Below are 26,469 nucleotides of genomic sequence, written 5' to 3' on the forward strand. Positions count from 1 at the left end.
CCCTCATAAAATGGCCGCCCCTACACTCAAAGGCAGGCCCAATTTTCGTAGCAGACGAAATTTTTCCCCCACTGAAATAGCTCTATAGATTTCAATTTAATAAACTGGTTCTAAGGACCAGTGATACCCACAAGAAGTTTGCGTCGTTGTGTGCTTGATCGAGTTGGCTATGATTAGACATCCAAGTCCAGCAGTAGTCCCGGACTGCCATTTTTTTCAAGATGACGCCGATTGGTCAATTTATATCCAATGGTAGAAAGCAGATTACGTTTCCGTTAATTCAAAAAGTGATAAATAGTGGTGATTGTCGGTGTTGATTCTGTTAATCTTTTGAAACCCTCAACCTCAAGTCGGTAAAGAAAGGCTCATAGTGCTTCGGTTCATTAAATTCAATCAAGTTACGCTAAATATCGCAGAGACTGAAAGCGTGTAGTTTTTTAAATCACCAATATTTTAAACCAAAATGGAAAAATGGTATGATCTTTCAAATTGATTTTTGCCTTAAGGTGTCTGCTGTTAATCTTGTTTTTCATTGTCATAATGTCATGTTAGTTTCACAGTATTTTTTTGGTTGTTCATTCACCCATCACCACGCACTTTTTGTAAGTGTTGAAGCGGTGGCATCTATACCTAGAGGTATTTTAGGCACCCCTAACTGCATCAAGTCCAGTTGTCTCGATGAAACATGCACTTAATGTTTAATGTTACTTATTTGGTGTCAGGGTTCGTACGGAACCTGGAAAACCTGGATAAGTCAGGGATATGAAAATTAGGGGGAAAAGTCAGGGATTTAAAACATTTTCCTAAAAGTCAGGGATTTAAAAGTTTTTCCTAAAAGTCAGGGATATGAAAATTAGGGGAAAAAGTCAGGGATAAGTCAGGGATTTAAAACATTTTCCTAAAAAGTCAGGGATATGTCAGGGATTTCGTTTGGTATATCAAACCCTGCTTTGAGCAATGCTAAATATGAGACAGGTGTAATTATGAAGTGGGCTCTGGTAAAGACCTTAAAGTGGTCAGGGAAATTGTCAAAATTTTGTTAGGGATAAGCTGGAAAAGTCAGGGATTTTAAATGTAAAAATTTTCGTGCGAACCCTGGGTATAATATCCGTGCTTAGGTTAGGGATGACGATGTCTTAGAGTGGGGTGGCGTAGCGGTTAGCGCTTTCACCTCGCAGCAAGAGGATCCCGGGTTCGATGCCGGACTGTGGCACCGGGTGAAAATCTGGGAACAAATCCATCTGCGTAGAGTTTGCAAGTTCTCTCCCCGCTTGTCAAAAGGAGTATTCCTCCTCGGTCAAACCCGGTTGGCTTCTCCTTTCCATCAAAAACTTGCAGAGGTTAACGGTAATAATTAGTATAGGGCGCTGTAGGTTAGCTGTGGGGGCATAGGGGCTAGCCCCCTGCACCCCTCTATGCAATGTAAAGGGATCCACCTGTAAACAAGCCACAGGCTTAGTGTGGCAATCCCTTCATAGACAAAGCCTAGATTATTATTACGATTATTATATTATTAAGTATTGAAATTAGTTTATCCGGCATTTGTCGGTCCCTTTAATCGTTGGTGACTGACAAGGGTGAATGAACAAATTTTTAATTTTTTAATGTGCCGTTTTTTGCCTCTATAATAGAGTTATATCGGTTACAGGGAGGGTGACATTAAACTCCGCCCATTCGCCATTTTGGCGGCAGAATTTAACATGAGCTCAATAGCCACCAGAAGGTGACTCCATCTGTCGGCTCGTTAATTTCATTGGCTGAAAAACCCATGACGTCACCCCCCTCAGCATATGTTACTCTATTCATATCATTCAAAATTTTTTTTAAATAAATGATTAGTTTCTAAATACTATTTATCCAATGGTTTTGTTTTGACAGCGAGGCATCTTCGAACAACTTAAGCGTTTTAGTAAAGAGCTACAAATGTCAAGACTGCCAGGATAGAGAGATAGAAGAACAGATCCTTCAACAGCTGACCAAATTCGAGGTTGAAACAAATTTTTTGTCCTTATTTTTTAACCTCACAATCTTAGACAGGGTTCGTACGGAACCTGGATAAGTCAGGGATATGTGGGGAAAAAGTCAGGGATTTAAAGTTTTGTCCTAAAAAGTCAGGAATATGTCGGCAGGGTTCATACAAACCTGGAAAACCGGGAAAACCTGGAAAAATCCGGGAAATAAATAGTTGACAAAATCCTCAGGGGAAATTTAGAATTTTTTAGTAAAATTCAGGGAAATCGGGGAAATTTGCGTCAAACAGGGGCCGAGTAATTAAGCAAAATGTTCATAAACATACCCTCAATAGGATTGACATTACACTAAACTTTGGAGGCTCATAACTCTGGTTATATTGGAGATACGGGGATGTCCTTTGAGTATGTTATAGTCCTATTTGCCCCCCATCCAACCATACTATGAACTTGGGCTTTCTTTAAACAGGGGCCGAGTAATTAAGCAAAATGTTCATAAATATACCCTCCATAGGATTAGCATTACACTAAACTTCGGAGGCTCATAACTCTGGTTCTACTAGAGATAGGGGGATGTCCTTTGATTATGTAATAGTCCTATTTGCCCCCCCCCTCCTTCGTTAACATTTGCTCCATAGGATACTCCATATACGGGAAAAACCTGGAAAATTCAGGGAAGTATATGGGGAAAAGCCTGGAAATCTCAGGGAAATTTGTTTTCCAAAAGTTGTATGAACCCTGTGTCGGGGATTAAGTTTGGTATATGAAACCATGATTGCTTCGAGTTAATAAATAATAATAATAACGGCTTTTATTTCGGAGAAATCCTTTCAGATAAAATCTGGTTTACAAAGGTGTCCTTATAATTTAAATTAACTCAAGACTAAAATAGAATAAAAAATACATTTAAGTTTTTAAAAATTTAGTTAACTCTTTTTTAAATAGGGTTATCGATTCAGTGTTTTTTAGATATTGGGGCAGCTTGTTCCATAAGGTTATACCGCGAAATTTTGCACTTTTTTTTCTTAATGTTGTTTGAAGGTCTTCTACGTGAAAATTATTGTTGCTGGATCTAGTTGAATGGTTATGCATTTCCGTTTGTTTAGTAAAGAAGTCGTTCATATAGGCCGGAGTTTTCCCCTTATTGATCTGATACATTAATTTCAGGAGATTAGTTTTATAGATTTCTGTTAGTGATGACCAACCCAATTCATTGCGGGATTCTGTTGCGGAGGAGCGCTTTTTCTTTTTTGCCGTAAAGCGAGAGCCATTATTTTGTACAACTTGTAGTTGGTTTAATTTAGTCAAATTTGCTGAGTTATAAAAAATGTCTCCGTATGTCATTATCGGCTGGATCAGGGCCTTGTATAGTAAATTGAGAGTGTCTGTATCCAGTGACGTATGAAGAGGACGTAAGACTCCCATCCTTCCATTTACTTTTTTGATTATGTAATCAATGTTTGGGCTCCATGAAAGAGTATCATCTATTAAGATACCCAAATATTTATATTGAGAGACTCGTTTGATGAGTGTATTTGACAATATTTTACAGCACCCTGAATCCAAGGATCTTCCATTGGGACAGAATATCATAAATTCAGTCTTATTTTCATTAAGAGTAAGGTTTCTACTATTAAGCGCTTCTTTTAGTAGCTTCACTTCTTTGCTCATGATAGACATCAGTACAGCTATGCTTGTTGCCGAGTTTATGAGGGCCGCGTCATCTGCATATTCATTTGATATGCTGTGCTCAAGTTTTTGATTTACGTCACTAGTGTACGTGTTGAAAAGCATTGGACCGAGAATGCTACCTTGGGGGACTCCTTTGGTTACATTACACGGCTCAGAATTTTCTCCATTGATGGTAACTACTTGACTCCTATCGGAAAGATATGACTGAAACCATCGCAGAGACTCCTCCGATAAGTTTTTACTTTTAAGAATATATAAAAGGACATTATGGTCCACCGTGTCAAACGCTTTACTAAGGTCGGCAAAAACTACTCCCACGTAGTGTCCATTACTAAGCCGATAGATTATGGTTTCTAATAAATAAAAGATGCTAGTTATCGTTGAATGGCCTGGGCGAAATCCAGATTGAAGTTTATATAGTAGGTTATTTCTCGTATAGAAGTCGTATAGTTGTACCAATGCAAAGTGTTCAATACATTTCGAGAGACATGGTAGTACAGACACGGGCCTATAGTTCCCCATATCAGTGTGGTCTCCTTTTTTATATATAGGAACCACTTTGGCTTTCTTCCACGACTCAGGAAACTTGGAGGTCGCAAAAGAGGAGTTGATTATTTTTGTCAGAAACGGTGAGATTATCCCGGCCAGTGCTCTGATTAGCTTAGATGGTATAAGGTCTACGCCGGTAGCCTTGTTTGGATCAAGTTTTCTTAGGTAGTGAAAGACTGATTCTTCAGTTATGTTATGGAATGAAAAACACTCATTACTGACTTTTTTTACTGGTGTGACAGGAGTGAGCCGAGTCGCTGTAGGTATTGTGGTGAAAAATGCATTAAATTCAGAGGCGATATCCTTCGGGTTCGTAATCGTTTGTCCTTTTTTCCGAATTCCATCAATCTTTCGCAGTTTAGTTTTTAGGAAGGGTTTTAAAGTTTTCCATGCTTGTGCTGTCCCAGTTTCATTAATATTTATATTATTCTGGAAGTAGTATCGTTTTCCTAGTCGGATCTTCTCGTTTACCAAGTTCCTATATGCTTTATATTGAGTAAAGTAGTATCTTTGTCCCGGGATTCGACTCTTCCGGAGATATACGTCGCGTTGATGCATAAGATATTTTGCTTCTTTAGTCAACCAGGGTGGGTCGGATGTGCTAATCCTTCTCATTACTTTCGGAGCATGTATATTCAGTGCATTGACAATTGTAGAATTAAGCAGGGCCACATCAGTGTCTATGTCAGCAGCATCCCATGTTTCGGTCCTAAGGCTATGTCTGATATCTTCTATGAATAAGTCTATATTCATTTTGCGATAATTTCGCACACTGCAGATTCGCTTCTCAACCTTTGGACATCTTCTTTTCCTCACAAGCAGAGTCATGTCATGGTCAGAAATGCCCAGTGGAATATTTGTTACTAGTGATATTTTCAGTGGATCATTCGTATATATATGATCAACCAGCGTGCTGCTTGTTAGTGTTATTCTTGTTGGGTGTACAACTAGTTGTTGAAAGCCAAAGGTAGAGGTCTTGAGGTTTCGGCAGTTCGTGGTATTTGGTGTGAGTAGGTTTGTATTAAAATCACCGAGAAAAATAATTTCCCGATTTCGATTGTCTTGCGATAGTTATGCTAAATATGGGCGGGCTGCAGGTGTAGTTATGAAGTGGGCTCTGGTAAACACGTACTTAAAATGGTCAGGGATATTGGTGTCAAAATTTGGTCAGGGATAAGCTGGAAAAGTCAAGGATTTTCAATATGAAAATATCATCCGAACCCTGAATTCTAGAAAGTTAATTTTATATTTTTATTGTGTCTCAATGTTTCCATAAGCAGTCTGGGAAATAAGGATATTTTTAAACTAGTCCTTGGGACCAGTGATCCCCCCTAGCGTCCGAAATAATAAACTGGTCTTCGTACTGGGCCCAGCCTTTCTTCTCCTATAGATTTGTTTTAAAATGGTCCCGAGGACCAGTAACCCCCACCTCTTGAATTAAAAACTAGTCCAAGCAATTAATAAACTGGTTTTGGACCAGGGGAAATGCACTGCTATTTCCCAGAGTGTCCATAAGTGTTGTTTGTGACCTTGCATAATAGCAAAAATAAATTAATACACGAGGAACTGCATTTCAACTGCAATTGCAGTTTAATTGCATTTGTTTAGTTTGAAGAAATGCCACTAGATGCTCCCATAATCGGGGGGGGGGGGGGGTGGAGTTGATTTAACCGCTAAACTTTGCAAACCTTTTTTTAGCTCCGCCCTGGTGGGAGGGTTCTGATTGGTTCCCACCTTTTGCAAGGTAAAATAGGGACTTGGCAGTACTACGTCATGCAACGTCACGCTACCTTCCACTAGGGCTTAAAAACATACCGAAGGAGAGGCTTATATAGCAGGGTGGGAAATAAGGATTTTTTTTAAGCTGGACACTGGGCCAGCGACCCCCCTGGCCTGGAATAAATAAACTGGTCCATGACCATTGACCAGAGCGCGTCGTCTGCTAAACTTTAGAAGTGGGTAATTAAATAGTTGAGATAATGTCTGGACTGGTTACCCTTGAATTTTCTTAGTGGTCCCATGGACCACGTGACCCCCCCCCTCCGATTTAATAAATAAACTGGTCCAGGCAATTTTTAAACTGGTCATTTGCCCTGTGCCACCGCCTTATTTCCCACGCTGTTATATAGCTTTCATTCTGTAGAGAAAAAAAAACATACCATAATGGCGTTGGCGGCGGAGTTAAGCCCGAATTGCCAAGTCCCTATTTGTAGGTAGAACTTGAGTATCCAGAATTTATGGGATGACACAGGAGCCAAGGGAAATTGAAATGGCTAGACTTAGACAAACACTTCATTTTATTTGTTTGTTTGTTTGTTTGTTTATTTTCAGGTCTTACTCGCACAACCGAAATTTGCAAACGAAAATAATTTGACTGAGGACTTGGTGTTATCATTAGTGGATTTGCTCTCACTAAGCGAAGAGGATGGCGGCGCTTTTGTGGCCCAGAAATCTATTTCCGTACTTTATAAAATGGGTATGAAGGATTTCATTCTTAATATGCTGAATAAATAATACAGGGTTGCCACAGTACCTGAGAGTCCTGGAAAAGTCAGGGAATTTTAAAAATTTCAGCAAAGTCAGGGAATTAGCCTTATTCCTGATCAGCGCCACCTACCCATAGCGGCGACTTTGAGAACTACTGTAAGCGGCAAGCCAATCAGATGTCGCTAAAATCTGGTGACGTCACTGACTGGCACTCTCGGGTCTTACCAAAAATGACGTCACCAGATTTTAGCGACATCTGATTGGCTTGCCGCTTACAGTAGTTCTCAAAGTCACCGCTATGGGTAGGTGGCGCTGATCAGGAATAAGGCTAATTTGATTTTCGTGGGTAAAACTTCTGGGGATAAGTCTTTATTGAAAGAGTAATGAAAGTTTCTCCTCATCTCGTCTCTTCTTAACGCAGAGTGAACTCTAGAGCAATCCTTAAAAATGCTGTCTAGAATTGTTTTTATGTCAAGTAAATGCCTCTTAGACTGTCATTTATAGTTAAAATGTTTCTTATTCGTTTTGGTGCAACAAATACATTGGAAAACTTAATGTAGATCGAGTTTATTTAATCATAAGCACTTAAAACGTGCTGTGAACATTCACACTTTCGGCCTAAAAGGTCAGGGAAAATCTGAGAAAAAGAACAGGGAATTTGGTTCTGAAAATTCCGTGGCAACCCTGTAATATTCAGCCCAAGACCTGTCAGGATAATATAGGAAATGTTTGGTGCTGTAAAGCAGTCGGCGAATTGTTTGAATCTTTTTGAAAAAGGCTAACGATTTCCCCAATCTCAACAATCATTGATGTAAAACGTGTCAAACAGGAATGATTTTGTGGCTAATCTCTCTTGCGATTGGTTGTGAACTCCGGCGTTTTCCCAGTCCCTCCCCACTCCTGAGAGTCCGAGACCCCTATAACCGGCGTTGGTAGCAATAGCATAGGCCCAATTGTCAGGGTTCATACAAACCTGGAAAAATCAGGGAAATAAATAGTTGACAAAAACCTCAGGGAAATTTCGGATTTTTAGTAAAATTCAGGGAAATCGGGGAAATTTGCGTCAAACAGGGGCCGATCGAGTAATTAAGCAAAATGTTCCATAGGATTAACATTACACTGAACTTTGGAGGCTCATAACTCTGGTTCTATTAGAGATACGGGGATGTCCTTTGATTATGTAATAGTCCTATTTGCCCCCCCCCCTCCTTCGTTAACATTTGGTCCATAGTATACAACATATAGGGGAAAAACCTGGAAAATTCAGGGAAGTATATGGGGAAAACACCTGGAAATCTCAGGGAAATTTGTTTTCCAAAAGTTGTATGAACCCTGAATTGTATCACCTGCCGGATAAGGTTGAATAACACCAAAGTAGGAAAATGCCTTAAGACTATTTTCCCCGATAGAATGAAGGACTTTCGTTTATCTTAGCCCCTGGGGTTTTGACGTCAATAACGACTTAAAAAAAATTCAATGGTCCGCCGACAAGTTTACGGACCCTTTATGAGTCCCAGATCTCTTAGTATGAGGCTTTCAGCTTAATTGCAATTTTTTTCTTATGGTATTTTGACAATCAGACTAACTCTTAAGATCTGATTATTTTCAAATTGTTTGCGATCTAGCTCTTAAGAAAATTTGTAATATATGATCGAATGTTTCATTTCAGCACAAAACCCGTTTTTACTGGAATATTTGACAGAAACGTATAAAATACTTCTACCAATCTGCGCCTACTTCAATGCCAATGTTAAAAAGGATGATGCCTTAGTAAAAGTACCTGTTAGTTTTTATTTCTTTCAATATATAGTTTCTAACTTCCTAAGTCAATGTTTACTGTTTTCTCCGTAATCGAGAATATTGTATATAACATAAGTTTATAAGATTTTCCAGAAGTATGACACTACCTATACTTAGTAATGCTAGAGACTTACGGCTCGAGCTAGTTCGAGAACGACGGAAGCGAGAATTGCAGACTACACTCGGTTAATTTTGCAGTCCATCTTACTATCATTTAGTCTGTATTATTAAGCCTTTGATAGCGCCTCACCAGACGTCGCTGTACCCTGAATCTATGACCTACGTCACTTCATAGATAATAAACACCAGGATCAGAAGGTCGGGGGAGAGCTTGCCGCGCTTTGTACAAACTGGGTAGGTTCTACTTCCGGAAACCAGCGCATGCGTACGGCGAGTCATGCACGAAAAACGAGCAGGCATACCTTCCGATCCTTATGTATATTATCTATGGTCACTTTACGACAACTCCAGTTAGTCACTGGTTACTGAGAGCTTGTCATGAAGTGACGTAGGTGAAACGTAACAGATTCTCGTAAAGCGACGCACTGACAAAGGCTTACCACAGTCAAAATAGGAAGATGGACTGCCAAACCGAGTGTAGTCACTTCTCGCCTGTCGTTCTCGAACTAGTTATCTCGAGTTGTAAGTCTCTAGCATTACCAAGTGTAGGTAGTGACATACTTATGGATGAACATATCTTATAAACTTATGATATAATCCTATTCATTTCTTACAGGTCCTAGAACTTCTATTTCTGTTAAGTACATCGAAGGGGGACTCCGTGGCAGTTAAAACAACCATTATGAATTTACTACCCCTATTGTAAGTATATGTGAAGATTGGATCTTAGGGATTCTTGGGTTTTCTGATACCAAGAAGTGATATCTAGTTTATTAGGGAGAAGGTATAAGATGCCCAAGTATTCGCGTGCCATAGTCCCAGTCCCCCTTTCAAAATACCAGGGGGGGGGGTACGTATAAGGAGGCCGGGCTATTTCGCCTCTTCTCAGTCGGAAAATACCTGTAATTTTCGTTATCGTTCGCGCCGCGCTGACGTGAGGTTTCAAGAACCAATGAGATGCAGCTGGTTGTAATTTAGAGGCGGCGGGGATTAACTCCGGACAGGCTACGTTTGAACTGGAGATAATGTGGCGAATTTATACCTTCTCCCTAATAAAATAGAAATCACTTCTTGCTGATACTAAATATGCCTAAAAGTTGAAAATGTGAAAATGAAATTATCATTAAAATATTTAATTTTGGCATCAGCCGCTAAATATATAATTAAAGCAAGTCGCGGTTGGGATTTAGTTTAAACAAATGCCACTAGGTGGCTCTCACTCTCTTATACAGGGTTCGTACAACCCTGGAAAACAGGGAAAACCTGGAAAAATCAGGGAAATAAATAGTTGACAAAAACCTTAGGGAAATTTAGAATTTTTAGTAAAATTCAGGGAAATTAGGGAAATTTGCGTCAAACAGGGGCCGAGTAATTGAGCAAAATGTTCGCTCCATAGGATTAACATTACACTATACTTTGGAGGCTCATAACTCGGGTTGTACTAGAGAAACGGGGATGTCCTTTGATTACGTAATAGTCCTATTTGCCCCCCCCCCCCTCCTTCGTTAACATTTGCTCCATGAAATACTCCATATACGGGAAAAACCTGGAAAACCCAGGGAAGTATATGGGGGAAAAACCTGAAAATCTCAGGGAAATTTGTTTTCCAAAACTTGTATGAACCCTGCTTATAGTCGAGGATTGGAGTTAGCTGGCGCGGGTAGGGTAGCGGTTATATAATTCCTATAAAATTCTATATTTTTGAACCTGTCGTCTATTATTCTATAATTTTATGAAAGGTCCTATAATTTTTACTTAATTATAAAGTTTTTGTATAGTTTAGAATCAAATTTAGCTCTTTTATTGATATCATTGCGGAGTTTGCTTGGGATTTTCGAATATTATTTTTTAATTAAGTTCCTTTTTTCAGAGTAAAATCCAATTTGTAAATTTTTTTGAGATTTTTCTGCATAGTTTAAGCAATTTTATTCCTATATTTTCCTAAAAAATCCTAAAATTCCGGGGAAAAAATTCATATTTTTCCTATAAGGAATTTAAATTTAGATAAAAAATTTTTTAGGAAAAATAATACGTTTGCTGAAATTGCTTTGGGATGTCTTAGAAATTTCTTTGCTTTTACAAATTTGGATGCGATGAATTTCACGGAATTTGTAAGTTGAAGAATCAGTCAGTTGTTTTGTAATGTTATAGTAATTTTTTTTGTCTCGTTCTTTAGGAGAACGAGAAACTTGGCAGGTTTTTAATTCGAATAAATAGTTTGGGCCATTCCGATGATTTAATTAAAAGTATCTACGCCCTAACCATAATTTTATCATTTTTTAAGAAACAATTAACGTATGGCAGTGTAAGTATTACGTACGTAAGTTCATGCAAGAAGTTATATCTAGTTTAATAGGGAGAAGGAATAAAAGGCTTAATATTCGCGCGCCATAGTCCCAGTCCCCCTTTAAAAATACAAGGGGGGGACGTAAATGGAGGCCGGGCTATTTCGCCTCTCCTCAGTCGGAAAATATGACTGTAATGTTCGTCATTCGCGTCGCGCTGACGTGAGTTTTCAGGAACCAATGAGATGCTGGTTGAATTTAGAGGCGGGGATTAATCCCGGACAGGCTACGTTTGGACTGGAGATTAAGCTGGAAATGTGGCGAATTTATATCTTCTCCCTAATAAACTAGATATCACGTCTTGGTTCATAAGATATGTTGGCCATAAGTTTGTCACTGGTTACAAACTGGAGCTTGTTATGAAGTGAGTGACGTAGGACATAGATTCAGGGTAAAGCGACGCCTGGTGAGGTGCTATCAAAGGCTTAGTAGAGGGTAAATAAGAGGGACTGCAAAATTAACCGAGTATAGCCAATCAATTCTCGCTTGTCGTTCTGCTAGAACTAGCTAGGAAGTGCCATACTTATGGATGGAACATATTTCATGAACTTATGGTCTTACCACGTTAGTTTTGTAGTTATATTCTGTTCATATCGCAGGTTTTACCGAGAAAAAGTGATTTCTTCCAAGAAAGTTTAAGATTGCTGGAAAAAACAATTGGCGTCAGGAATGCGGAGATCAAGGAAGCTCGTTTGTTTTTCTGTAAATATTTAATTGAAAATAACGAGTTAAGGAATGGAATTGATGAAAAAGAGTGAGTAAAACTTAAAGTATTTATGATTAATTATGAAATGCGCTGGCCATTTTTGCTATTACTATTTAAATGGAAACAGTAGAGTAGTAATACAAAATATTGATTTGCAAAATAGTTAACTTATTAAAAGTTCCTTAGTCCCAATCACATCATGCTGACGTCAGGATGCTCTCATATGGCTATATAGAATTCATTTTCACCACTAATCTGGCAAATAAATCTAGTTTACCTTTAGCCCTTATTCTAAATGACCCAAAACATTATTAAAAGATAAATTTATTCTTTATAAAGAGAATTAAACAGAATGCTCAACTGCCTAGAGCAAATGTTACCTCCTTTGGTTCCCCTAACCTAAGACCATTAAACACAGATGGACCGTAATGATAAGCTAAAAACCACGTTCTTCTAATGACATCACCTGTCGTCGCCCCTAGCGGGAGAGTCCCGAAACTTAATTCGACTCAAAAGCCTTATGTTATGACTATAGTTTGAGTCGAAAAAGTTTCAATATTGCTCAACAAGGGGGAAGGTTTCAATATTTTTGATTTAAACACTTAGGGTTTTTTTTGACAGTTTTGGGGCTTTTTAAGGTTTTAATTTGGTATATTGCATAGGTTTTCAAATGTTTTATACCTAACAAGCTCAAAGACGTAGCACATAAGCTTAATAAGAGGTTTCTCCATTGTAGTCCATCTCTGTTTATTTTTTAATACTAAATAGTCTTAGTCCTAACATGTTGGCTAACCTCACCAAAGGTAGTAATCAATCGGAACTCGTCCACAAGGGCGGAACTAAAACTATCCTTTCCTAAAAATAGCGAGCCAGTTAACTCCACCCCTTGACTATGGGAGCATCTAGTAGCATTTGTTTAAACTAAACCACAGCCAAGATTTGCTTCAACACTTACACTTTTTTATATAATTAATGGATAATTTTTTTGAGTTTTCTTTAAGATTTTAAAAGTTTAAAGCTATTATAAAAATGGTTTTCTGGCCATTTCGTCAATTTCTCCTTAAAAGCCCGCCTCGTTAATGCTGATTACAAATTTGATTTTATTTAGTTTCTCATTGGATAAAATTATCAATTTAACATCGAAGCTTGATGAATCAGATTGCAATGCAACTGCGGTAAGTTTATTTACAGAATTCTAAAGGGAAGGTGTTCAACGATAAGTTCATAAGATATGTTCTATAAGTATTACACTTCCTATACAATACAAGTTCGTAATGCTACAGAGACACTTACAGCTCGAGCTAGTTCGAGAGAATTGATTAACTGCACTCGGTGGTTAATTTTGCAGGCTTCCATCTTATTATTTTGTCTGTACTAAGCCTTTGACAGCGCGTCACTAGGCGTCGCTTTACCCTGAATCTATCACCTACGTCATTTCATGACAAGCTCCAGTTTGTAGCCAGTTACAAACTTATGGAATGAACATATCTTAGGAACTTATGTTGTTAATAATTGGTACCCTAGAAGGAGCAATTTAGGAAATACTTTTGTATTTCTAATTATTTTGCAGACTTGCGAGTTCATTCTGTGCATATTAAAAAAATGCACTCCTACGTTTTTGGAACTATTTTTGAATGTCACTCATCTGGACTCCAACTTCAAAGTTCTAAAAACGTGGCTGCTAAAATGTTTAACTGAAGGCATTGATTACAAGTTGCCACTCCTCGCAATTCAAGTTATAAATGGAGTTATTAAGGTATTTATAACATACGGAATAACATTCTCAATTTTAAAATAAATAAATAAATAGCTATGCTTAAATTGAAAACTTCAGGTAATGAAACATTATACCTTAAAAGAACGGCTGCTTTTTCTAAATATAAATGGAATTAAATATAAAAAGAGAAAATATATTATCTTTTATTACAAAATAATTAGCATTTAATGCTTGATTTTTTTTTAAGACTAATTAAATGCTCAGGGTTCATATAAACCTGGAAAAATCAGGGAAATAAATAGTTGACAAAACCCTCGGGTATATTTAGAATTTTTAGTAAAATTCAGGGAAATCAGGGAAATTTGCCTCAAACAGGGGTCGAGTAATTAAGCAAAATGTTCGTAAACATACCCTCCATAGGATTAACATTGCACTATACTTTGGAGGCTCATAACTTTGGTTATATTAGAGATACGGGGATGTCCTTTGATTATGTAATAGTGCTATTTGCCCCCCCCCCTCCTTCGTTAACATTTGCCCCATAGGATACTCCATATACGGGGGAAAACCTGGAAAATTCACGGAAGTATATGGTGAAAAACCTGGAAATCTCAGGGAAATTTGTTTTCCAAAAGTTGTATTAACCCTGATGCTAATTATTTTGCAATGAGAGATAATTTAGTTTCCCTTTTATATTTAGAAAAAGGTCGTTCTTTTAAAGGCATAGTGTTATGTTACCTGAACTTTTCCTTTAAATGCGATGTTAATTATTTTATTGCATTTAATAGAACAATGGCGTCACCAATGAAATCCTTCAAATTATCAAGAAAGTGGGACTTCTTGAATTAATCAACGAGATTTTTCTCAAGAATAAAATTAGCAGTTCAGCTACCGGTTTCTTAAATATTCAAGTAGAATGTTTAAATTTAATCTCAGGTAAATATTGAGTTTTATTTATTATTTTTTTGTACTTTTAATACTATTAAAGGGAGGGTGAAATGAAAAATCAAGTCTGGTGCAAATATCATAATATTATCCGTAAATTCTCAACCTAATTTGAATTTTAAAATCATTCTGCGTTATTTCCTGAATGTTTCACTATGCAGATTGATCTTATATTTAGTATTACTACAGGGACAGGGTTCATACAAACCTGGAATAATCGGGGAAATAAATAGTTGACAAAAAACTCAGGGAAATTTAGAATTTTTAGTAAAATTCGGGGAAATCGGGGAAATTTGCGTCAAACAGGGGCCGAGTAATTGAATTAAGCAAAATGTTCATAAGCATCCCCTCCATAGGATTAACATTACACTAAACTTTGGGGGCTCATAACTCTGGTTATATTAGAGATACGGGGATGTCCTTTCAGTATGTTATAGTCCAATTTGCCCTCCATCCAACAATACTAAAAACGTAGGGCTACGACAAACATGGGCCGAGTAATTAAGCAAAATGTTCATAAACATCCCCTCCATAGGATTAACATTACACTAAACTTTGGGGGCTCATAACTCTGGTTCTACTAGAGATAAGGGGATGTCCTTTTAGTATGTTATAGTCCTATTTGCCCCCATCCAACCATACTAAGAACGTAGGGCTACGACAAACAGGGGCCGAGTAATTAAGCAAAAGGTTCATAAACATCCCCTCCATAGGATTAACATTACAGTAATCTTTGGAGACAAATAACTGTGGTTCTACTAGAGATAAGGGGATGTCCTTCGAGTATGTTATAGTCCTATTTGCCCCCCATCCAACCATACTAAAAACGTAGGACTACGACAAACAGGGGCCGAGTAATTAAGAAAAATGTTCATAAACATCCCCTCCATAGGATTAACATTGCACTAAACTTTGGGGGCTCATAATTCTGGTTCTACTAGAGATAAGGGGATGTCCTTTTAGTATGTTATAGTCCTATTTACCCCCCTCTCCGTTAACTTTTGCTCCATATACGGAAAAGACCTGGAAAACTCAGGGAAATTTGTTTTCCAAAAGTTGTATGAACCCTGATTCTATAAGTTCATAAGATATGTTCCATAAGTTAGTCACTGGTTACTGAGAGGTTGTCACGAAGTGAAGTAGGTCATAGATTCAGGGTAAGGCGCTGTCAAAGGCTTAGTAATGCAGACTTAATAGGACTAAATGGAAGTCCTGGAAAATTAAATTAACCACCGAGTGTAGGACTTCAATTCTCGTTTCCGTCGTTCTCGAACTAGCTCGAGCTGTAAGTCTCTCAGTTGCATTACGAACTTATATAGGAAGTGTCATACTTATGGATGGAACGTATTACTTATAAACTTACGTCGATGCTGTTAATGCTATGAACTAATGAAATGAATCTTAACATTTTCCGTAGTTCTTTGCCAGGAAATAGAATGCCGCAAGGTCATAGCCAAAGGATTGAATTGCTTTATTACCGCGGTTTTTGAATCTAATTTGATTTTTAATTACCATAATAAGAAGTGCGAACTCGGGTAATTATTACGTAATTAGGAAATGGGAAATTCTTAAATTTAATTGTTCGTTAATTTTAGCATGGTTATTGCTATTCAAGCAATTTATATATTAAGTAAAGCCAGGGATACCTTCACGGCCGAGGTGCAAGAACTTCTGGGAGAATTTAACGAAGTAAGCTTGTGAAAGTACTTCAACAAGGATTCATACAAACCTGGAAATTTCGGGGAAATAAATAGTTCTAAGTAAAATTCAGGGAAATTGTGAGGCTTTAGCAAGGTTGCCCTAAAGGGATAGCTATTGCGCAAGTTTTGGGTTTAAATGGCCAGGGACACCAGGGTTCGTACACGACCTGGAAATCCTGGAAAAGTCAGGGAAGTTGAAAATGGGCCTAAAATGTCAGGGAAAAGTCAGGGAAATTAAAAATGGACCTTAAAAGTCAGGGAAAAGACAGGGAAATTAAAAATGGACCTTAAAAGTAAGGGAAAAGACAGGGAAATTAAAAATGGACCTTAAAAGTCAGGGAAAAGTCCGGGAAATTAAAAATGGACCTTAAAAGTCAGGGAAATTAAAAATGGACCTTAAAAGTCAGGGAAAAGTCAGGGAAATTAAAAATGGACCTTAAAAGTCAGGGAAATGTCAGTGAAAAATTTATTGGAGGGAAATTTTTAAAGTCTGGATAACAGTAGGGTGACCTTCTGAGACTTGAGCAGAGCCCCAAATTTGCGGACCTCGCTTCGCTCGCTCTAGTTATTTACAACAATAATTCGTGCAAAAATGACTCTAGTGAATTTAGATTGGTTTTCATATATGTTCGCCATGTACATTATTGAAAATGGTCAGGGAAATTTGTGGAATTTTGTCAGGGAAAACCTGGAAAAGTCAGGGAATTTCATTCCAAAAATTTTGTACGAACCCTGGACACTATTTAGGCCCACATTTTGGGTTTAAATAGTGTCTTTAGTTTATAAGATATGTTCCATAAGTTTGTCACTGTTTACTGAGAACTTGTCGTGAATTCTCGTATAGCGATGCCTGGTGAGGCGCTGTCAAAGGCTTAGGAGATGATGGACTGTAAAACGGAGTATAGTCAATTCTAGCTTGTCGTTCTCTAGTAAAATATCATATTTATGGAACATATCTTTTAAAATTATGTTGTTACCTAAGAGTTTTATTACAGTTTTTAAATTTATATTTAGGAAAATGATTTGGAAAGCGCATTAGCTTTGGGTTTATCGAACAATTCAAATCCCGTCCTGAGGTCTGCTTCTTCACGCGTCATTTCCGCCTTGGAAAAATCTCAATCCACGTCACTTAATTATCTGTATGATAATTATTTATATTCTTTGAAACTCTAAAATTAAATTCAACTTTAATTTATTCTTTTTTGTTTCAGCGCAATTCTACAAAAAATAATTGAAAACAATTCCAATGATTCCTCGCCATCTAGGATCAGTCCGCCTATATCAAATTTACCAATTAAAGATGAATTCTCTAATAATAAAGTAAGAAAAATGTACTAGTTAAAGCATAAGATATGTTCCATAAGTATGACACTAGCTATACTTACTAATGCTACTGAGAGACTTACAGTTCGAGAACAACAAGCCAGAATTGATTAACTACTCTCGGTTATTTCGCATTGTCCATCTTCCTATTTAATATGTATTACTAAGCCTTTGACATATAGCGCCTCACCAGGCGTCGCTTTACCCTGAACCTATGACCTACCTCATTCACTTCGTGACAACCTCTCAGTAACCAGTGACAAACTTAGGAATGAACATATCTTATAAACTTATGGTTAAAGTTGTTCATAGTTAAGGTAGTTCAGATATGGTCATAATACGCGGTTTATAGTAGCGTGATTGCATTAAGTGTACCGTGGTTAGTTAATCTAGAGGTCTGTGGGGTGTGAGAATTATAAGGGGGTTTAGTAAATTATTAGTAAACATCTGTCTGTAGCGCCATTTGACCTTGCACTACTATTCAGTAATACCAAACCAAAGTTTCTATTTTTAAAATCTATTGGAAATCCCGAAAACTCGGTTTCGATATATCAATAATTTTGTCTTGTCGAGCTTGTTCACCCGTTTGATGACATCACTATGAAGTGAGGGAGGAAAAAAGCGCGGGAATCCTATACGTGGCGTCTTGAGCTTCTCGCCAGTCTAAACTCTGGGTCTGATATAGCAGAGAGAGTGGCACCATCTCACGTGAAAAATATACCTGTGACGTCAGCCTACGGGAAACGTTTTAGCCGTTCATAAAAGGTGGATTTCAAATAATTTCATATGAAGCATTTTCAAATGCATATTGCGGCTAAATAACCAGAAATCGGAGAGTTAAAAGCTTGATATTTTTGAACCGACAGAAATTAATTCGATACCTTTCGTTATATAAATCGGAGGTTTTTCAAACGAAGCTTCTCATTCCCTTTAATGACGTTTATTTTTTTATTATTTCAGAGTTTAAGCGGAAGTGGAAGTATAAGAGAACATTATGAAAGGAAGCTCCACGAAAACTATGTGAGTTTAATTTTCTTTACGTTAGCCTGTATGTGCATGTGTTGAACATGGAAAAAATACTTCATTCTGAAGTCCTTTTAAATTGGTTTTAATTGATTTCAGCTTGAAAAGGAAACCCTGACGAAAGCGTACTTCAGTTTGGAAGCTGCATTTAAAGATCAAATGAATTTGGTTGCGAGGTACGGCTCGCAAGAAGTGAAAAGCAGCGCTATGGTGAGTTTCCCCAATATCTCCTTCGTGTGAGATACGTGTTAAATGGCGAATGATTTTACTGTCCCTTTATAGAGCTATCTCAGTTGTGAGTTGTGACGTCAGTGCCCAGGTAAAACGTTACAGGCTTAGATTTGGCAAAGGGCGGCCATGCTTGGTACCCATGCTTGATTCTATGGGCAAATAGCATGGGTGACGTCACGCTAACTCTTCTGAGATAGCTCTATTGGCTTGAGATACTGAATGGGAAAAATTTCTTTTACTACTACTATTGAGATCACTTATGTTCTCTATTTTAAAAGTTGTCTGTTCATATGTTCTTGCTTGTTCAAAGTGTTCAAAAGTGACTTGAGTAGTATAGATCCGAAATTTAAGGGAAAAGTTCCGGTAACGTAACATTATAGCTTAAAAGAATGGCTGCTTTTTCTAAATTATAAAAGGAGTTAAATATTTTAAGAAAATAAATGATCTCTTATTACAATATGATAATTAGTACATTTAATTAGTCTTAAAAACAATCAAGGACTACTGCGCCAACCGCCATTAGTTTAGTTGTGTCTGTTGAATCGAACCACTTACCAGGGTTCATACAAACCTGGAAAAATCAGGGAAATAAATAGTTGACAAAAAACCTCGGGGAAAATTCGAATTTTTAGTAAAATTCAGGGAAATTTGCGTAAAACAGGGGCTGAGTAATTAAGCAAAATGTTCGGGAACATTCGCTCCATAGGATTAACATGACACTATACTTGGAGGCTCATTACTCTGGTTCTACTAGAGATACAGGGATGCCCTTTGAGTATGTTATAGTCCTATTTGCCCCCCATCCAACCATACTAAAACCGTAGGACTACGACAAACAGGGGCCGAGTAATTAAGAAAAATGTTCATAAACATCCGCTCCATAGGATTAACATTACACCTAACTTTGGAGGCTCATAACTCTGGTTCTACTAGAGATACGGGGATGTCCTTTGATTATGTTATAGTCCAATTTGCCCCCCCCCTCCTTCGTTAACATTTGCTCCATAGGATACTCCATATACGGGAAAAACCTGGAAATCTCAGGGAAATTTGTTTTCCAAAAGTTGTATGAACCCTGTCTTACCAGTACCTCTCTCTGTCTGTAAGAATTTAATCTAAGTGATTCGATTTAGCAGACGCCACTAAACCAATGTCAGATGGAGCAGTAGTCCTTGATTATTTTTAAGACTAATATTGTAATAAGAGATCATTTATTTTTATTTAGAAAAAGGCCGTTCTTTTAAGGTATAATCAGTTATGTTACCTGTACCTTTACTTTTAAGAATACTTTGCTGTAGGTGTTGGTCTCACTCGAATTCCAAAGTGCACGGAGTTCATTATCCAGTTCAACTATACATTTTGTTTTATTAATTATAGACCTCGCATTTACTGGATGAATTAGAAGAAAGTAATAAAATGCGCGCATGTCTTGATGAGCAAGTTCAACATCAAAGTGCATTGTTACGGGAAAAATCCGAAGAAACTGAGAAATTACGGAAAGAACTAACAGCGCAAGTACGAGAATCTCAAATTAAAGATTCTGAGATTGAAGAACTTCAAACACAGTAAGTTTCCTCTTTTTTCTTTTATCTACAAGATGTATGGACATAAATGTAGATTATAGGTAGATTTTATGTTAGTCTCAGGGTTAGTACGGAACCTGGATAAGTCAGGGATATGGAAAATGGGGGACCGTCAGGGATTTAAGCTTTTTTTCCTAAAAAGTCGGGGATTTCCTTTGGTATATAAAACTATGCTTCGAGAGCATGAAGTGGGCTCTGGTAAACTCCTTAAAATGGTCTGGGATATTGGCAAAATTTGGTCAGGGATATTCAATAGAAAAATTTCGTCCGAACCCTGGGGGGGGGGAGGGGACAGCTATGAAAGCATGGATTTACTAATGCTAGGGATTATTCACTAACCGTGTTTCCCATGTATTTCTATCGCCAACTACATGTTCCGAATTATTCCTTGATTCCCCCAATTTATTGGACCAAAACGGATGTAGATATAGCGCCATCTCCAGGCAAAATAAATCGTTTTTGCAAATTTTAAAGATGGCGACGCCCAACTTAGGCGCGATTTTAATTTTGACGTCATAGGACACGTGATATTTGGTCCTATTTTCTTATAACTTCCTGTTATGGATAGTAGCTGCTGCTAGGGGGCGTTTGGAACATGCATGCTTTATCGTTTAGGGGTAACGAACAATCCCTAGCGTTAGATAATCCATACACGGATGTACTGGCCACACCGCGACCAATATTGGAACTTTTTCCACTCAAACCAAGGCTTATGAGTCGAATTAAGTTTCGGGACTCTCCCGCTAGGGGGCGTTGCTGACAGGCGATGCCATTAGAAGAACATGGGGTTTTAGCTTATAATTTTTCCAGTCCATCCGTGTTTAATTGGTCTTAGGTACTTTACAGGAATTCAAATGATATTAGCTTCTAGTTTCATCTGCGTCACGTGTTATACATTAATTAAAATATTTCTTTAATTAAATGAAGAATGAAGAAGCTTATGGATGAAATGGTCGTTTATAAGCACGATGTGGCAAAATATATGGAATTGGATTCTAGTAAGAAAGAACAGATAGATTGCTACAAAACTAAGATTGCTGGGTAAGTGTGCTTATCTATATTGCTTAATTTGAAGCGCAATTTTATAAATTTAATGAGTTTGAAATTGGTGATATTTAAAATAATGGATTTTAAACATTAATTTGCTTTAGGTTGTACCTTAGGGTTTTTTTATAGTTACAAAGTAATTAACTTTTAAATAGCTGATAAGTGATAAGTAAAATAATGGGTTAATAACTTAAAATATAAGATTATAAGATATTTTCCATAAGTATGACACTTCCTATACTTCGTAATGCTAGAGACTTTATGCTCGAGCTAGGTCGAGAATTGATTACACGCAGTTTTTGCAGTCCCATCTTCCAATTTAAGCTAGATTCCCACTCGACCGCTAGAAATTTTAACTTACGCTAGAGTCCGGCGGTAGGCCGTTCACACTACGGCAGAATTTTGAGTTTGGTGGTGTATTTGTTTGGGTCACGTGACAGATTTGAGAGGTTTCCATAACATCTATTTCACACTCTGAATCAGTCTGGGAAATAAGGATTTTTTTAAACTAGTCCTTTGGACCAGTGACCGCGCGCCCCTAATGTTCGAATAGTATACTGGTCCCAGCCTTTGTTCTCCAATAGATTTGCAATTAATAAACTGGTCCCGAGGACCAGTAACCCCCACTTCTTGAATTTAAAAACCAGTCCAAGCAATTAATAAACTGGTTTTGGACCAGAGGAAGTGTGCTATTTCCCAGACTGCACTGAATTGGTATCTTTGTCCCCTTGTCGCATAAATCATAGTACAAGGGATATTTTCTAACCTCCCCAATAAAGTCTTCGTTATTAACATCTAATCTCTTTTTAACACCATTAGTTTCATTTTTACTTTTTCGCTCTTTAGAGCTAGCGAAAGTATTGTTCCGACCCTTGCTGGCTGGCTGGGCGCCTTTTCTATCCCCCATTTCCCCCTATTTTCGCGTACACGGTCGGATATTTGCAAAGAACCACTGTAAGGTGGCTCTGCCACATCAATATAATTTTTTATTTAAGAAATTATTTTACGTCCCGACCGGGAACCGTTCCCGCGCGCTTTGGATCCCCACTTTGCTCCTCAGATTGATAACTTAGCAAGCTGAGCCACGGAGGCATGTTGACATGCTACAGTTATTTGGTAAAGCGTATCTTGTGAAGAGATAATCGTCGCCTGGGAACGGCCGCGATTCACTTAAACCAAATTCTTACTAGATGGGTTTTATTCATAATCGGAATGCTATTTTATGAAGAATGAAAAAAAACCCCGAAAATTACAAATTTGCCGGGGTCATCTTATAATGAATATTGTAATACTAATTCTAGTCACTAGAGGCCGCGCAAAAGTGTAATCTGGCCGGTGCCATCTTGTTCTTTCTTAGTCGCATGTTTTCGATAAGCCTTGGTCAACCACAAAAAAAAAATGGCGGGTATAGATCTATCTCGCGCAGGCTAGGAAATAAGACAGGTTTACAGGTCAAAAACCAGTTTATTAATAGCTCGGACCACTTGTTTTATTCAAAACGTGAGGGTCACTGGTCCCAATGACTAGTTTATTAATTCCTACTTTTATTAAAAATTGATATGGGGACCTCTTTAATTATTTTCATTTTAACATAAATTTCGACTCCAGGAGTCCAGTTGCGTATACAACACTAAGCCGAGAGATTTTTAGAAGAGAGAACGACCACAAGTCCTAGGACCAGTAGAAAAATAAATAGGGGAACGGTCACTGGTCCCGGGACCAGTTTCATATTTAAGACATCAGGGGTCACTGGTCCGGAGGACCAGTTCAGAAATAAACCTTATTTCCAAGCCTGATCTCGCGTATGCGTACGCTTTTGAAATTTATGACGTGGTTAGTGGGATAATTTTATTGGCTGAGACACCGGCGTAACGCTGAACACGGGCGAAAAAATATAACACAACTTAAGCATGGTTTTCACAGTCAGGCTCGGCTTAAAGATTTTTCGGTCGAGTGGGAATCTAGCTTTAGTCTGTACCAAGCCTTTGACTGCTCCTGTCACTTCTTGACAAACTGCAGTTTGTAACCAGTGACAAACTTATGGAACATATCTTGGTTAAAATTAGTATCATGAACCGTTACGGTGTCATACATAGAAATGCTTCTAAAAAAACTGATTTTAAATTAGCAGAAGTTTTTCTTCGCCTTAATAGTATTTATTTATTTACTTTGTCAGGCTTGAAAATGTCGTCACACAGCTTCATAAGGAAAACAATGATAAGGACGACTCAATCCAAAGTAAGTCAAAAATCAGGGTTGTCAGGGGTCAGGGAAAACCTGGAAAAGTCAGGGAATTTAAAAATGGGCCGGAAAGGTCGGGGAATTTAAAAATGGGCCGGAAAGGTCGGGGAATTTAAAAATGGGCCGGAAAGGTCGGGGAATTTAAAAATGGGCCGGAAAGGTCGGGGAATTTAAAAATGGGCCGGAAAGGTCGGGGAATTTAAAAATGGGCCGGAAAGGTCGGGGAATTTAAAAATGGGCCGGAAAGGTCGGGGAATTTAAAAATGGGACGGAAAGGTCGGGGAATTTAAAAATGGGACGGAAAGGTCGGGGAATTTAAAAATGGGACGGAAAGGTCGGGGAATTTAAAAATGGGACGGAAAGGTCGGGGAATTTAAAAATGGGACGGAAAGGTCGGGGAATTTAAAAATGGGACGGAAAGGTCGGGGAATTTAAAAATGGGACGGAAAGGTCGGGGAATTTAAAAATGGGACGGAAAGGTCGGGGAATTTAAAAATGGGACGGAAAGGTCGGGGAATTTAAAAATGGGACGGAAAGGTCGGGGAATTTTAAGAATTTCAGCAAGGTCAGGGAAAGGTCACGGAATTTGATCAGGGAATTTAAAAATGGGCCGAAAAGGTCAGGGAATTTTAAGAATTTCAGCAAGGTCAGGGAAAGGTCAGGGAATTTTAAGAATTTCAGCAAGGTCAGGGAAAGGTCAGGGAATTTTAAGAATTTCAGCAAGGTCAGGGAAAGGTCACGGAATTTTAAGAATTTCAGCAAGGTCAGGGAAAGGTCACGGAATTTTAAGAATTTCAGCAAGGTCAGGGAAAGGTCACGGAATTTTAAGAATTTCAGCAAGGTCAGGGAAAGGTCACGGAATTTTAAGAATTTCAGCAAGGTCAGGGAAAGGTCACGGAATTTAAAAATGGGTCGAAAAGGTCAGGGAAACGTCAGGGAATTTTAAAAATTTCAGCAAAGTCAGGGAATTTGATTTTAGCGGGTAAAATTTCTGGGGATGAGTCTTTATTGAAAGAGTAATGAAAGTTTCTCCCCATCTCGTCTCTTAACACTGAAAACATTTATAGTTAAAATGTTTCTTATTCATTTTGGTGCAACTAATACATTGGAAAACTTAGTGTAGATCGAGTTTATTTAATTATAAGCACTTAAAACGTGCTGTAAACATTTACACTTTCGGCCTAAAGTCAGGGAATTTGGTTCTGAAAATTCCATGGCAACCATAATTATTTATCGTAACTGTATCTATTTTTAACAGGTATTACTTCGAAGGTTAATGATCTACAACATGAAGTAAGTTCATATGTTTCGATTAATTATATTGTCAAGTTGGAAATATAAATTGGATATTCTGACGTCCGTAATTAATCATTTCGTTTTGATTAATTGCAGTTAAAGGTGAAAACCAGCGACTTGGCATCAAAAACAAATGAATTAGAGGAAACGAAAAAATTAATGGAACAAGCGCGATTATTATTCACCCGAAAGTAATTTTATATAGATTTTAAAATTTAACGCTTCTTTTAAAATTATGTTATTTTACATGTTCATTATTTATTTATTTCAAAATATTAAATAGTTTTTTACTGGAAGTGTGCGAGTCCTAATTTTTAGGTTGTGAGTCCAAAGTGTGAGTAGTGGAAAACTGGACTCGTAGAATCCTCGAGTCCAATTTTCCACTACTCGACAGTCCTCAAAGTCAAATTGTTAAGAGTCCAATGAGTCCAAATTGTTTTTTTACAGAGTTTAATGAGCCTAAATTATAAGTAGTCACTTAAATACTAAAAAGCTAGAAGTCACTTATTTACTAAATATTAGATAAGACCATTAAACAAAGATGGATTGGAACGGAGATACGGGTGACGCGTGGTTCTTTTAGGGCAGCGCCTCTCTAGCGCCACGCCGCGACCAATATCTAAACGTTTTCGACTCAAAGCTTAGCCATAACATAAGGCTTATGAGTCGAATTAAGTTTCGGGACTCAAGCCAAGCTAAGGGCGACGACAGGCGATGCCATTAGAAGAACGGGGGCTTTATCTTATAATTTTTCCAGTCCATCTGTCTTTAATGCTCTTAAGCAAGTAGTACACTAAGCCTTGTGAAACCGTATCGTTAACGTAACGTCACGTATCCGAATACGAACAGAACGCCATCTGATAACTTTTCTTAAACGATGTTTTCGGACTTAGGTAATGGGCGCCGTCTTTCGGATGATTTACGAACTTAAAACGGTAACGATACGCTTTCGCAAGGCTAAGTGGACTACTTGCTTAAGATCTTAGCCTTTGTGTAAGAGCGCCTGCACTGACAAGTGACAACACAGCCACGGACCGTGGAATGTAATGGTTATCGGTTATCGCGCATGTCAAATAAAACTGTATCAGTCTTTGACTGTGTTGTGTAGTGACATGGCGTACTCAATCAGATCATGCGCTGTTAAACACACGATCGAGTGGCCTATGGTACTAAAAGACGTCATGTAGCTTGCTTTAGTTGACCCCTAATAGAGTAGTTCTAAGAGAAAGAAAAAAAACTACTCATAGGGGAAAAAACTTGACTCCTCGAGTACCCGCAAATTTTTAGAAAAAAAGGTTGCGAGTCCGAGTACTTTCACCCCCTGGATATGAAAGGAAATAGGGAGGCATACTTGAATAGGGCATCGGCATCTCTAGCGCCCCTATAGTCAAAACTTGGAAGAAAGTTACCCCAAACAGACTCAGTAAGCGCGTGCGCCGTGACCGCGTTTGCTACTCCATGCTTTTTTAAGCCTCGCTCGGCTACTTTTTATCCGCGGTTCCCGATTCTTTTTCTCTTCTCATCCCGGTACCTGGTCCGAAGGTTTTGGTCACTAAATTAGGTAGGTTTTTGGTTTTTTTTATTTATGTAAAAATTAGATTAAACTATAAATTTGATAAATCAAACGACACAAAAGCAATAATGGTCTTCGAAGACACAAAAAAAACCGTTTAACTAGGCCTTGCCGGTACAAC

General features: G+C 38.0%; 1 protein-coding gene across 2 annotated transcripts; it reads left to right on the plus strand.

Moving 5' to 3' along the window:
- Positions 1–113: 113 nt before the first annotated feature.
- Positions 114–25,071, plus strand: LOC149588773 (uncharacterized). Of its 2 annotated transcripts, none has more exons than XM_089862357.1 (22): positions 114–474; positions 1,879–1,987; positions 6,543–6,687; positions 8,368–8,474; positions 9,235–9,320; positions 10,639–10,729; positions 10,795–10,923; positions 11,563–11,717; positions 12,778–12,844; positions 13,240–13,425; positions 14,175–14,322; positions 15,749–15,866; positions 15,927–16,020; positions 17,046–17,170; positions 17,243–17,351; positions 18,315–18,374; positions 18,477–18,587; positions 19,986–20,173; positions 21,119–21,232; positions 23,415–23,476; positions 24,738–24,772; positions 24,872–25,071. In XM_089862357.1, exons 1-22 carry the CDS (start codon positions 464–466, stop codon positions 24,968–24,970), a joined length of 2,349 nt encoding a protein of 782 aa, XP_089718483.1. In that variant the 5' UTR covers positions 114–463; the 3' UTR covers positions 24,971–25,071. The 2 variants fall into 2 exon arrangements, with proteins under 2 accessions (XP_089718483.1, XP_089718482.1); XM_089862356.1 differs by having other exon boundaries at positions 119–474; positions 8,368–8,480.
- Positions 25,072–26,469: the final 1,398 nt, after the last annotated feature.

The sequence above is a fragment of the Phalangium opilio genome, unplaced genomic scaffold (assembly GCF_054372755.1).
Source record: "Phalangium opilio isolate 3A_F unplaced genomic scaffold, DU_Popi_V2 ptg000537l_1, whole genome shotgun sequence".
NCBI classification, from domain to species: Eukaryota; Metazoa; Arthropoda; class Arachnida; order Opiliones; family Phalangiidae; genus Phalangium; species Phalangium opilio.

Coding starts and splice junctions, on each gene's coding strand:
- LOC149588773 (XM_089862356.1), top strand. Junction 17,171..17,242: donor TCCACGTCACTTAATTATCT/GTATGATAATTA, acceptor TTTTTGTTTCAG/CGCAATTCTACAAAAAATAA. Junction 20,174..21,118: donor ATTGAAGAACTTCAAACACA/GTAAGTTTCCTC, acceptor AATTAAATGAAG/AATGAAGAAGCTTATGGATG.